Source organism: Magnolia sinica, chromosome 9, assembly GCF_029962835.1.
Source record: "Magnolia sinica isolate HGM2019 chromosome 9, MsV1, whole genome shotgun sequence".
NCBI lineage: Eukaryota > Viridiplantae > Streptophyta > Magnoliopsida > Magnoliales > Magnoliaceae > Magnolia > Magnolia sinica.
In genome coordinates, this window is record NC_080581.1 from 82,392,731 (window position 1) to 82,407,064 (window position 14,334).

Genomic DNA, 14,334 nt, shown 5'->3' on the forward strand with positions numbered 1-14,334 from the left:
GTGATGGGTAGGAGCGATGTCTGTGTTATATCCCTACCGTCCATCCTTTGTACCAGGTGCAAAGATTTCTAAGCAGCTATGATATTGATAGAAAGATTCTGCGTGCTTCTAAGCAGCTATGATATTGATAGAAAGATTCTGCGTGCTTGTAACTTTGAAGTCTATGTTCACACTAGAGATTTCCTTTTCAGCAGCTCCTCCATGTGACCCTTTCCTATGCTACTTGCACAGGTAAAACTACATATCACATCCTCCGCCAGTGTAGATGCTGAGGCTTAAATTTTAGGTTGCATGGATCACGTGGTGGGTTTGAGTTAAATCTAGAGTTTGAGATTAACCATTTAAAACAATTGCTAAAACTGGTTAGTTTTCAATATCTATAGCTTAATTTTTTTAAAATAGAAACCAGATTTATTCATACACAATCATTCATATTCATACCAAATGCAATCCGGTTGCATGGCATATAAACGTCGCTGTGGGTTGGAGGAAGGCTCTAATGGTGGGAGTTTCCATCTCAAGTAGATAGAACAAACTCACTTAAGATGCGGGCATATGTCTCCACCTATTATTGCCTTGAGATGGTCCGAGTCATGTTTGTCATGTGTTAAGGGTTGAAGTTGTCATGTGTTAAAGTTCTAGGTCGTAGCTGTTATATGTTAAGGGTTGAGGTTGCCAAGGTCTGTGTTGTGGTTGTTATGTGTTAAGGGTTAAAGTTGTTATATGGTGAGAGTTAATGTTGTCATGTGTCGTAGTTGTAGTTGTCATGTTATAAGAGTTGAGGTTATCATGCGTTAAGGGTTATAGGGCCCACCATGGGATGTGTCGAATCCATGAGCCCAAGAATAAGTTACATCAAAAAAATTCTATGGGCTCAATAAGTTTTCAATGATAGGTTTTCAATCTCGTTACTTTTCATCGTGTGGTCCACTTGATCCTTTGATATGCCTCATTTTTGGGCTCATACCCTAAAACGATCTTTTGAATTGGATGGACCGCGTGAATAAAATATATACGTTGATGCCAATTTAGAGCAAAAGCCTTTTGGGGAAGGTTCCTACCACCAGAAGAAGCCATGTTGGTCCCACCATGATGTTTGTGAAAAATTCACTCTATTGATCTGTTTTGGAAGATCATGGTAAGACATGAGACCAAGAATTAGACATATTTGAAACTCAAGTGGGCCATATATATGACTGAAAACAGTGGACATGGGTTGCTTACCATTCAAACCATTTTAAGCTCCACTATGATTTTTATATGTAATCCAAACAGTTCATAAAGTCGTCCAAATGCTCATAAAGTCCTTACTACATAAATGAACTCAAAGAATAAAAATATTAGTTAGATCCAAAGCTTATGCAGCTCAATGAATGCTTCAATCATGGACATATGATGTCCAATATTTTTTATTTTGTGGCCCACTTGAACTTTGAGTCCACCTTATTTTTAAGCTCATGCCATAAAATGATCTGGCAAAACATTTGAAAGGTGTGGATTTCTCACAAACACCGTAATGAGCCCCACAGTGATTATCCCATTGGAAACCCTCTCACCATCACACACTCGGCTCAACCCAGAATATAGTCAAGGGCAAGTTTTTCCGATATGTAAAAAATGTGTCGGGTTTTGTTAGGGAATTTTTTAAAACCTTTCAATTTGGAAATAGCATAAGGTTACTTTAGTCAAAATTCAAAAACAAAAAATAAATTACAGCCAGAAAGTTACTTTACTAGGCCTGTCAACGCGCCTGTACGATTTTGCCAACCTTGAATTCTTAGGAAACAGGGACACGTTTGTGATTGGGACTGTGTAATTGTACTGGTGCCTTGTTTCAGAGACTTGGGTTCACATTGGGACGGTGTAATTGTACTGGTGCCTCGTCTCAAAGACTTGGGTCCACATTGACCACCCCTTTTTCGTTTTTTATTTTTTATTTTTTTAACTCGATGGCTGTTCACCTGCGGGGTCACTTGGGACCATGGATTTGAGGGGTTTGAGGGGAATCCAAATCCCCTAGTCTGTTAGGCACATAAAGTAAATGGGGCCTTGAAATTAAGGGGGTTCCAAAATTTCTTCCAGAGGGTTTGAAATACAAGGTAAAGGCTTAGATTACATCTAAAATCCTTTCAAGAATTGCATGTGTAAATCACCATGTTATTAATCTATTAGACATATGACTCACTGACAATATCCCAAGAGAATCGTATTATCAATTACATCACCATAAATACTTCAATACGATGATTTGTGCCGTCCAAATGCTACATGTAAATCAACAATTAAAAAATCATTGGTTAGTCACTTGGATGTGATCCTATTCCTAGAGCCCATCCGAGACTTGGAATTTCACCGCAAAGTATATATTTTAATGGGCTTATTACAACTATTATGTCAAACATTACATAAGCTAATTAAGTATATTAAAGTTGATTTAGTAATTAAATTCAAATCCCTACAAATACACTATAGAAAGTTACTTTTGAGTTAGAGGGGATACGGAATCTAGCGTATCCAGAGAGTCCGAAATGGAGAATCCATGCTCCCAAACAGGCCATAAGATGTCCAACCATGGCTGCATCGTCAGATCAGGTTAGGATCGTTATTAATAGGAAGAACATATTGACAAAATATGGAACGTATGCTAAAGAACTCAAATCACCATCTATACTGCTGAAAAGGCCAAATTGATTTGGAAAAATTTCTGGGGCCCACCATGGACATATTGGACAACCTAGCTGTGTATTGATCCAGACCAGTTATCTATTTGACAGACAGATTTGATGACCCCAATGATGGGCTTTATTGCATAATACGGTTCAATCCATTGCGGCTTCAAGGATGGTTTTCTTTGATCACTGGTAGGGCCCATAGCAGATGGTGTAGATAGTTTGGATCGATCCATGGTGACCACCAAGACCGTTCCTCAAAAAATTCGGTAGACAAAAATGAGGAAAAAAAGAAGAAGCAACACATTATAATAATAAAAAAAAAAAAAAAAATAATAATAATAATGTAAAGAATGAAGAAAAGATGACCTTAGCAAGGGATACAGGACACGGATTTCCTGCGAAAGCCTTTTAAGATCCTGAGCTGGAAACTTAGATGAGCCCACCATGATGTTGGTGAGAAATATACCCATCCATCCGTTTTGTGAGATTATTTTAGTACATGAGCTGAAAATTTAGCATGCTACAAGACTCAAGTGGGCGGCACTAAAGGCAAAAGGTGGGTAAGGAAATTCCTACTGTTGAAACCTTTGTGAAGTTGAGAGTGATGTTTACATGCCATCCAAACCGTTCATAACGTTATTTCTAAATAGATGAATTGAAAATTCCTTGGCCCCCGGTATATTTCGACTGTGGAAGTCACGTTTTAAGACCACCTGAGAATTGGATCTGGCTAATTTTTGACCTCATGTCTTAAAATGAGCTTGCAGGATGGACGGGGTGGATTTGTCACAAAAATTGGCCCCACCTAGGTTCCCAGTGGAGGAACTTCGTGTGAAAGGCTTTCACAGGAAATCCGCGTCCGGGGGACGGCGTGACCAGTGGTCCTCGTCTCTCACAGATGTGCGTCATTTCAATGGGAAACGAAATGGAAGGCCCATTCCCTCGTTTGCCTATATAATGCCTCCCAACCTTTTCCCATCCCACGCATCTCAAATCCCCCCATCCAAAGCAAATGGATCTCCTCGTCTCTGCTACTAGTAAAGCCTTTCCATTTCCTATCTTCTCCATTCTCCGGATTCTCTTTCTCTCTTCCCTCCTTTTCTTCTCCTCTTTTGTCTTTGCCACTGAAAACAACAGTAGGGCCTTGCCAACCCAACATCAATGCATTGAAGACCATTTCTCTGCATTACTCAGCTTGATGCAGGGCTTTAACTTCTCTAATGACAGCAAGACTACACTGTCCTCTTGGAATCTTGATAACAGAGATTGCTGCTCATGGGAAGGCATCACGTGCGATGGTGCCACCGGTCACGTGATCAGCCTCGACCTCAGCGATCTCAGTATCTCCGGTCAGATTGATTTTGAAAGCCTCTTTCATCTTCGAAGCCTGCAGAGTCTCAACCTCGCTTACAATAACTTCGATTCCTCTCCAATCCCATCTGGTTTCGACCAACTCACCAGCTTGACCCATCTCAACCTTTCTTCTTCAGATTTTTATGGCCAAATCCCGTCGGAGATCTCAATCTTAACCAGTTTGGTTTCCCTCGATCTATCTTATAATCCCCTTCAACTCAATAACCCTAACATGGGAACACTCCTCCAAAACCTATCTAGTCTGAGAGAACTCTATCTCGACTATGTAAACATCTCAGCCCAGGGTAGTGAGTGGGGCCCAGCTCTATCCTCTTCACTCCCTCGTCTCCGCAAGTTGAGCTTGAGTGATTGTTATCTTTCAGGTCCCATTCATTCCTCCCTTTCAAAACTCCATTTCCTAAGTGAACTCGACCTCAGCTACAACAATCCCTTTTCTGTGCTACCCAACTTCATGGGGGACTTCTCTTCTTTAACATCACTGCGTCTCATTGGTTGTGGATTGCAAGGTGAATTTCCGGAGAGTATTTTCAGGCTGCCAAACCTAAAAGCTCTCTATGTATCTTACAATCCACTTCTCACAGGTGAAATCCCTCAAAACAATACTCTCCGGGAGCTGTTCCTAACCAACACTGGATTTTGTAGCAAGCTACGGGATTCGTTTGGTAATTCCAAAATGCTGGCCATGTTAGCACTTGGAAATTGCAACTTATCTGGCCCATTTCCATCATGGCTTGTGAATCTCGACAAACTCGTGAATTTGGATCTTTCATCCAATGCTCTCAGCGGACCATTGCCATCATGGCTTGTGAAGCTCGACAAGCTTGAAAATTTGGATCTTTCATACAATGGTTTAAGCGGTCCAATCCCTTCTTCCTATGGCAACGCGCTTCCAAATCTTAAAGAGCTCCACTTTTCCAACAATTCACTTAGTGGGACCATCCCGTTGTTGTTGTTTTCACTCCCGTCGTTACGAGTGTTGGATCTCTCAGTAAACCAATTTAGCGGTCGGCTTGGCGAGTTCCACAATGCATCCTCTTCACCATTAGAGAAAATCTTTTTGGATAATAACAACTTGGAAGGGCCTATTCCAAGGTCGATCTTTGAACTCACCAAGCTTACATTCCTCAGGCTTCAATCCAATAGTTTCAACGGCTCCATTCCTTCTTTACATGAAAATGAGCTTTGGAATTGTGAACGTCTTTTCTTGTCCAACAATTCACTTAGTGGGACCATCCCATCCTCATTGTTTTCACTTCCATCATTACGAGTGTTGGATCTCTCAACAAACCAATTTAGTGGCCAGCTTGGCAAGTTCCACAACACATCCTCTTCTCTATTAGAGAAAATCTATTTGGATCACAACAACTTGCAGGGGCCTATTCATATGTCCATCTTTGAACTCACAAATCTTAAATACCTCATGCTTTCATCAAATAATTTCAGTGGTGATGTGGACCTTTCCTTATTTAAAGCCCTTAAGAAACTCCAATTCCTTGATCTTTCAGATAATAACTTCTCAGTCCATGACGGTGGAAGCAATTCTACATCCATATCCTTCCCCCATATTGTATATTTGTTATTGAGGTCTTGCAACATTAGTAAATTTCCAGGCATCTTGAAAAACCAAGAGGAATTGTATTCTTTAGACCTTTCCAACAATAGAATCAATGGTGAAATACCCAACTGGATATGGAGTGTTGGAAATGGAATTTTAGCTAATTTGAATCTTTCTCATAATGCTTTGAAGGGATTAGAGCAACCTTTTCCTCATCTTTCCTTAAGTTCATTAGAATACCTTGATCTAAGTTTTAACATGTTAGAAGGCTCTATTCCAATCCCTCCACCCTTCATCTATTTCTTTTCACTTTCGAGCAATAATCTTAGTGGAGAAGTTCCCTTGCTGCTTTGCAATTATACATTCTTACAAGTCCTCGACCTATCTGAAAATTACTTCAATGGTTCGATTCCGCAATGTTTGGGTGAAGTTAGTGATGCCCTCACCGTGTTGAATCTTGGAGGAAATGCATTTCATGGCACCTTGCTTCAAACATTCAAAGATGAGTGCACTCTAGAGACGCTTGATCTCAATGGAAATCGGTTGGAAGGGCAGGTGCCAAGGTCTTTGGCCAAGTGCAAGAAGTTGGAGGTGTTAAACCTTGGAAATAATCAAATACATGATACCTTCCCTTTTTGGTTGGAAAATTTGTCCCAGTTGCGTGTTCTCATCTTGGGATCTAACAAATTTCATGGCACCATTGCACACCCCCTAACAAACCACACCTTTCCACTATTACAAATCTTCGACCTCTCTTCCAATAGCTTCATGGGTAGCTTGCCATCAAATCTGTTCAAGAGCTGGAAGGCAATGATGGTGGAGGAGGGAAAATCCCAATCTCAGTTCCTTAGCAAAAAAATTAGAAATGGATACTATCAAGATAAAGTGACTATAGTGAGCAAAGGGCGAGAATTGGAACTGGTTAAGATCATTGCTGCTTTCACGGTAGTTGATCTCTCAAGGAACCAATTTCACGGGGATATACCAGAATCAGTTGCGGATCTAAAGTCACTGCGAGTGCTTAATATGTCATACAACCGTTTCACAGGCCGAATTCCAGCATCACTCGGGAATATAAAGGATCTTGAATCGTTAGATCTCTCGAATAATAATCTGTCAGGGAAGATCCCTCTGCAGTTAACAAAGCTAACGTTCCTAGAGGTGTTGAACCTTTCGCAGAACCTACTCGTAGGAAGCATACCACAAGGCCAACAATTCAATACATTCACAGATAAATCATTTCTAGGGAACATGAAATTATGTGGTCCTCCATTGTCGAAGAAATGCAAAGATGTTGAGGCTTCACCACCATTTGCACAATCACAAAACAAATATGACTGGGATTGGGAATATGCGTGGATTGGGTTTGGAATTGGGTATGGAGTGGGATTGGGTACTCTTTTCTGGACCCTAGCACTTTGGACAAAGGGAATGAGAGAATACACTATATTCATTGATAGAATGCTTTTGTTGATTTTTCCACGTGACACATTTTATTTAATGCAACGATACTATGAGGATTGGAGCTAGGAGAAGAGTGAAAGAACTCAAGGGAACTGAAGCACCAGAGAAGAAAGAAGATGAATCTGCAGCTTGTTGTCCTATATATGCGCTTGTTGGTGTTGTCTTTGTGGTGTCTTAGATGAAGGTGGCAAGGTCGCTATTGTTGTGCCTTCCTGTAGTTGTTGTAGTGGTTGTTGTGGTTTATGTTGTTGTATCAAAATAATATAGTGGATTTTTATTTATTTTTTTTTTTTTAAAACTTGTAGTGATTGTTGTGGTTTCTGTTGTATCAAAATCGTATAATTTAAAAATAATAATAATAATAAAAAATAAAAAACACAAACTCACATGCACGCATACTCGCGGGGGGACTTGAACTCAGGACCTTACTGTTGAAACACGCTATCTACAACTGATGAATGGGTTGGAACCCAAAGTCTTGTTTTAGCTGTTTTTTTTTTTTAAAAAAAAAAAAAAATTAAATTAATTTAATTTTTTAAAAATCATTATTGTTACATTTACATTCATTCAGGTAGACACCATAGAAAGAAATGGGTCTCACTTATCTCATATTTCCAGATTTCCACTAAATAGAGCTGACCAAAAAATAAATAAACAAATAAACTTAAAAAATATATACACGCGAAGACAGATACATGACCCACGCAGGAACCAGACAGCTAGCAGGCCACAGATCAGCAGCTGCACTTAAAAAAAATCACTGGAAGCATTTCTTCGAATCACCGAAGTTCCCAAATTGGGACAGCAGCTAAAAATTCAGCCCCTAAACCCTCCGACCACTGACAAGCAAAAGACTGCCAAAGTAGAGTCTCTGCTCTGAATTTTAAGACCGTATTATCCAGCTAACGAAAACCAACTTCCCTTGAACAACAGGCAGCCTACGGACCACTTCAAATAGACAGGCGGATCCGCCATGCTGAACTGGGTAAGGCTGCTAGATCACTACCAACATACCAAGATTTCCCAACTATCTGATAAATGGAGGTGGATATTGGTCAATCGCAAAATACTGCCCAAAAACCAACATTTAGCGACAGATTTTATTTGCTTTTTGCGACGGATTATGGTCCATCGTAAATTCCCTTTTGCCCCAAGCCTTTATTTATTTTTTTTATTCCGTAGAATCTGGTGGAAAATTGTACATTGTAGTTTAAGAAGTGATTTCTAATAGAATTTTAGTGGTTTAATTATATTTATTTGTATCTACTTGTATCAATTGATTGAATGCATCAATTTTTATTTTTTGTTTTTTATTTTTTTAATCAATTGAGTGGAATTTATTATTATTATTATTATTTGCTTTAAAATTGATATTTAAATGCTTTGCAATATCACATGAAAAATCCCACTCTACATCCTTAGTATTTTATTAAAAATTGAGATTTTACAAAATAAAGTTTGAAAAAAATTTTGAGGTTAAAAAAATCCCAGAACTTCAGCGCCAAACAAATAGCAACAGCCGCCTTGGACTGCTAAGAAGTTGCGAAGCACCACACCACAAGCCCCATTTGCAATAAAGAAACAAAAGAAAAAGAGGCAAACGCTCCCAGACACCACCCTAATTCCACCATTCGCAAACACTCCCACAGAGCCAGAGACGCCACCCAAAATACAATACCTCAACAATTGCTACCACCACTGCCTGCTGCCTCACCTTCCTTTCTACAAGATCCGCCGTGCAGACTGACGATATAAACTCCTGCAGCAGCACTAACAGAATCCTCCAGCCATAGACTCTTGACTCCATCCTACTTCCCATACTTCCAAGAGCTACAAAAGAAACCAAAATCCAATCAGCCACACCTATACCAAGAACCTTCTGGGTACAGAAACCTGGCTGAAGGAAGATTCATGACGCAGGGATGGACATGATAAGGTCGACCACCGTCTTTCTCAGGGGATAATTACTCCAAATCCCAGAACTTCAGCTTTTCTGGACTCATCGCAGAGAATTCTCCAATCCACTTGAAAAAAAATATAGAAAATAAGGGAAAAAAAATTATAATATATAAATTCAAAAAATAAATTGATTGATAATAAAAATGAATTTACAGTCCTTTAAATAGTCATATCAAACATAGCAAGAAGTTTCAGAATCAAACTCTAACTCAAACTCCCTAAAAACATGATGCTACTATTTATAGATGATAACCAGCTAAAAATAATGTCCAATTTGCCCTAACCCTGTTATTCTCCCAATTTTTCTAAGCCCCTTTCATGTTGAGCACAACTCCTGAAGCTCAAAGTATCAAGAGTTATGATTGAACTAAAAACTCACTATAAATAGTAAAAACGAAATTAAAATGAACTTTCGACCATCGATTTGATGGAATCTCGCAAATCCGGAGTGGGCAACCAGGCATAGCAGGATGGTTGGCTAAAGTAGCTTCACATACCGAAAATCATATATTGTACATCAAATAACTCATTCCAGTTTGCGAGATACTCCTGCTTTAGGGTTCTGACGTTTCTGATCCCGCATCCAATTGGGCCTTCTCTTGTCCATCTTGGCCATGAAAGTGTCTGCCACAATTCATCCGTGGATCGCTGAGAATTCTGATCACCATATACATAGCTTAGCAGCCATGGCAGGCGAGCTTACATCCAGCACTCACTGATCATGAAGAGCAGGACAGTGAATCTTGTGCAAAAATAGGGTTGATGCATCCAACGATGCTAACCTTCCAGCACCATCTAACCAGAGTCCACCACAGAAGCCTACTGAACATCAAGCAATACAAACACGAGCCGCATCCAAGTCAATGAAACATATCCATATATTCTCAGTGGCAACACACTAACTGGCACCCTCGCAGCTTATATTGGCACTCTTTTAAAACTTCTTTTTTTTTTTTTTCTTCTTCTTCTTGGCAGAAAATCCAGCAGCCCGAATCACCTGCAATTGAAAAATCAAAACAACGCACCCCCTACACAGCACACCTGCTACAGCATGCCACATCCACGTAGCCAACACCAGTATCCAGCACTCATGCATGTGGTGTTAAAGTGAAAGCCACCCCAACCATTAGGTGAGTCACCTCTTGTTTGAGCTAGGGCCAAAAAATCTACCAATCTTTGTTTCAGTTGGGCCACACGATTGGAAATTTTTTATGGGAAAATCTCACCTTCTATACTATTCCCTAAATGTGATCCACCCATGCGAGCTTGATTGTTTAGCCTTTAAGGATATCTTTTGGTTTCACATCTAATGGGTGTAATGGATTTTACATGCACATTATAGGGGGCCCAGTAAAAATCGAGGGTGGACGTGTCTCTCCCAACTATTTTCCTTGGTGTGCCTCAATTGAATAACAGATCATCCTGATTTTTTGATTACCAGCCTACATGGGATTGCACATATAATGGTTGGAGTTGATCTCACATACACATCAAGGTTTGGCCCAGTAAAATATCACTACTGGCGTGCCTCCCGCACTGGTTCCTAGAAAATAGTCTAGTACCAATAAAAGATCGATTATTTCGAAGAAAAGATTGATGTCTTCCTGAACGGACTCAAATTGTGTAGCGTACCACACAACATGGGTGTATAGATGGGAAAGATCTGTGGGCCTCACCATGATGTATGTGTTCTATCCACCCCATCCATCCATTTTCTCATATTACTGGAAGGCATGGCTCCAAAATAGAGGCTGATCCAAAGCTGTGAATCTCACCAAAAGAAACAGTGGGAAGAATGATGCTCGGTATTGACATCTTCCTAGGGCCCACCGTGATGTTTATTTTCTATCCAACCAGTTCATAAGGTCATACAGACCTGGATAAAAGAAGGGGCACCACAAATATCAACTTTATCCAAAACTTCTGTGAATCCCAAGAAGTTTTTGAAGGTAGGTGTTCACAACCCCAAGTGTATGGTTGCGATACAGTAATAATCTCAGTGAGACCGAGGTCGAATTCATAGGGACTAATCTCATGTGTATTCTAAAAGCAATTAGAAGTAGAACTAGAAAAAGATATGAATCACGGTCTGTATCACTTCCCATGCATTGTGTAGATGTAGTCTCGAAATTGTGACAAGCATGCTTATCAGGTAGGCTAGTAGTGAATGAGACAAAAGGATGGCTAAAACGTTTTCTTTTTAGGCAAGAGCATCTACCGATTCTACATAGCGTGGCCTACATTTTGGACACTCATGTGTATTCTAAAAGCAATTAGAAGTAAAACTAGAAAAAAATATGAATCTTGTCACGTCCCAAACTCGGAAACCGGGCTCACAAAATTCCCGATCGCCGAATCCGGTGCTGACAGCCTCCGTAGTACCCCATTCTCGGCTCCCAGCGTATATACGCCAGATTCCGATCCTGAGATCCTACAAGGAGGATTTTTCAACGTACATTTATCTCGTAATGAGCATAACCACAAGATTACCCAAATCACAAAGGCAACATCATCATCACATATCCACTAATATAATCGTTTGAGTACAATACTGAAAGGGAAATACATATATAAGATAAATCAAAGCTCCAGAAGACCGCTGCACGCTCCAGGCTCAATGCTGCTGCAACCTAACATCACCTGCACGCATCTATCGTGCATAAGCTTATAGAAAGCTTAGAGGGTGGTGTAAGTGTGTGCACAAGGTAAGTGCCAAGTATTCAATACAATGCCATCATCATACAATATCGAAAATACTAGTAATCCAGAAATCGTACAATATTGTAATAAACAGAGATACTGACAAGATCATGAATTATCAGAGTAAGCAGAAATACTGACAAGATCATAAATCATACGATAACAGAGTAAGCGGAAGTACGGACGAGTCCATGAGTCAATCAATGTCAGAATACGCAATATAGAACTACTATGCAAATGAGGAATCATAGATAACCAAATATCAGATGCAGAGGATGCAATACAATATACATTCCTGATGAGTAACACAAATAGCGTCAGCCGTATCTAAACCATATAAGTGCAGAGACACAATAGCCCAAAATGCCGTGTGCCGCGAACGTTATGCAATATGCAGCCGGAGTGTGAAGTCGGGATAATAGTACGTAGTATCACAGGCTATGGGGTCCATCACAAGGGACTTCTATCCAAACCAGTCCCATACCTAAATTTGGATAATCAGACTCAATGTGGTAAACTTCTGATCTCAGGCTAGTCGCGCGCCCCAACAGAAATCCTAGCCATTGCGAAGGCATACGTAACAAATAGTTGCGCACCACCAACCCGAGTGGATAGTGAATGAATGAATGCATGAATGAGTATGCAACTCCTGCTCACTAAATCCACATATCAATACAGTTCATCTCTGGGATCATCACCGGGGTCTATTACACTCCAAACCAGATTGCCACCCCATTGCGCACAACAAGGTGAGTGGAAGAGACCTCACTATCCGTCTGCCAATATCGGGCCCAGCTCGTCGATAGCGGACCCATTCCTCGAGCTGGTCAGACTCAGCCTAGCATTGCCCCCTCCTCTCGGGCAGGTAAGGCCGCACCCCCTTCCAACCGACTACGACACAATGGGAGACGCGGCCTAACGGTATACGGCTCTCATGCGCTCATGCATCCACTCGGTCTAGACGTTAGAGCAACCTCTGGAACCAAGAGGGTTTAGGGACTTTCACCCAGGGATATCTATAGCACCCCATGTAGAACAGATTTTCGGTGTCCCATCTAGCCATCCACGAAATACCTGTGGAGGCTACAACCCTGATGTCGCTAGGGCATACGGTGATCATGTCACATAAATGCGAGATGCATGAGTCACACAGTCCAATCATGCATCAATCCTGCGCATATCGTGCGCTCAGGTGAGACAATTTCTGCCTATTAGGGAGTCATAACAACCTACCCAATGACATATGCAATGGTCAATCACATCTCATAACAAACATGCAGATGATGCATATGGGCATGTATCATGATGCTATGCTGTCACATACTCATAACCGGTATCAACAACCGGCATTAATAATCGACCTCGACAATGTGGACATTTAACCAACATTACCCCAAGGAATAGCCCACATAGAGCCAAACATATAATGGGCCCACGGCCTCACACAAAGACCTGATATACAACACAGTGGGCCTTACTCAAAGGACACATATACATAACAGGCGGGTCCTGCTCATGGGCCTCAAATACATGACATGTGGGCCCTACACATGGGTTTCGAATACATCGAATGGGCCATGAATGCATCACAATGGGCCTTTCTCATGGGCCTATCATACATCATAATGAGCTCCATAGCTTGGTCCTCAAATGCATCCCAATGGGTCTCATCGTATAGGCCTCATATACATCATACTAGGCCTTAAACATGGCCTGAATGCAGATCACAACAGTCCTCAAAATACGGGCCGCATATACATCGCATTGGGCCTCAACAATCGGCCTCGATATTCAGCCTCATTACTCGGAATCGACACTTGGGATCGGCTTATACAATCGGCGACAAATCAGAATCGGCCTCGATACTCAGCCTTGACAATCGGAATCGACCTATACAATCGGCCTCGACCAATCAAAATCGGCTTCGATACTCAGCCTCGACAAATCAGAATCTGTCAATAATTAGAATCGGTAAATCAGTTACGTCAATCGGAATCGGCAATCGGTCACGACAATCGGAATCGATCGATAATCAGAATCAGCAAATCGGTTATGTCAATCAGAATCGATAATCGGTCATGACAATCGGAATCAATCGATAATCAGAATCGGCAATCGGTCACGTCAATCGGAATCGGTAATCGGTCACAATAATAAGAATCAATCGATAATCAGAATCGGCAATTCGGTCACGACAATCAGATCGGTCGATAATCAGAATCGGTAAATAGGTCACGATAATCGGGATCGATCGATAATCAGAGTTGGTAAATTGGTCACGATAATCGGAATCGGCAATCGATCACGATAATAGGAATCAATCGATAATCAGAATCGGCAATTCGGTCACGACAATCAGATCGGTCGATATTCAGAATAGGTAAATCGGTCACGACAATCGGGATCGATCGATAATCAGAGTCGATAAATTGGTCACGACAATCGGAATCGCCAATCGATCACGATAATAGGAATCAATTGATAATCAGAATCGACAATTCGGTCACGACAATCAGATCGGTCGATATTCAGAATTGGTAAATCGGTCACGACAATCAGGATCGATCGAAAATCAGAGTCGGTAAATCGGTCACGACAATCGGGATCGAT

At 40.9% G+C, this 14,334-nt stretch overlaps 1 protein-coding gene across 1 annotated transcript; it reads left to right on the plus strand.

The window, feature by feature from the left end:
• The first annotated feature begins 3,684 nt into the window (after nucleotides 1–3,684).
• LOC131255247 (receptor-like protein 6) lies at nucleotides 3,685–7,131 on the plus strand. The gene has a single exon (XM_058255940.1). It carries the CDS (start codon nucleotides 3,685–3,687, stop codon nucleotides 7,129–7,131), a length of 3,447 nt encoding a protein of 1,148 aa, XP_058111923.1.
• The last annotated feature ends 7,203 nt before the right edge of the window (nucleotides 7,132–14,334 follow it).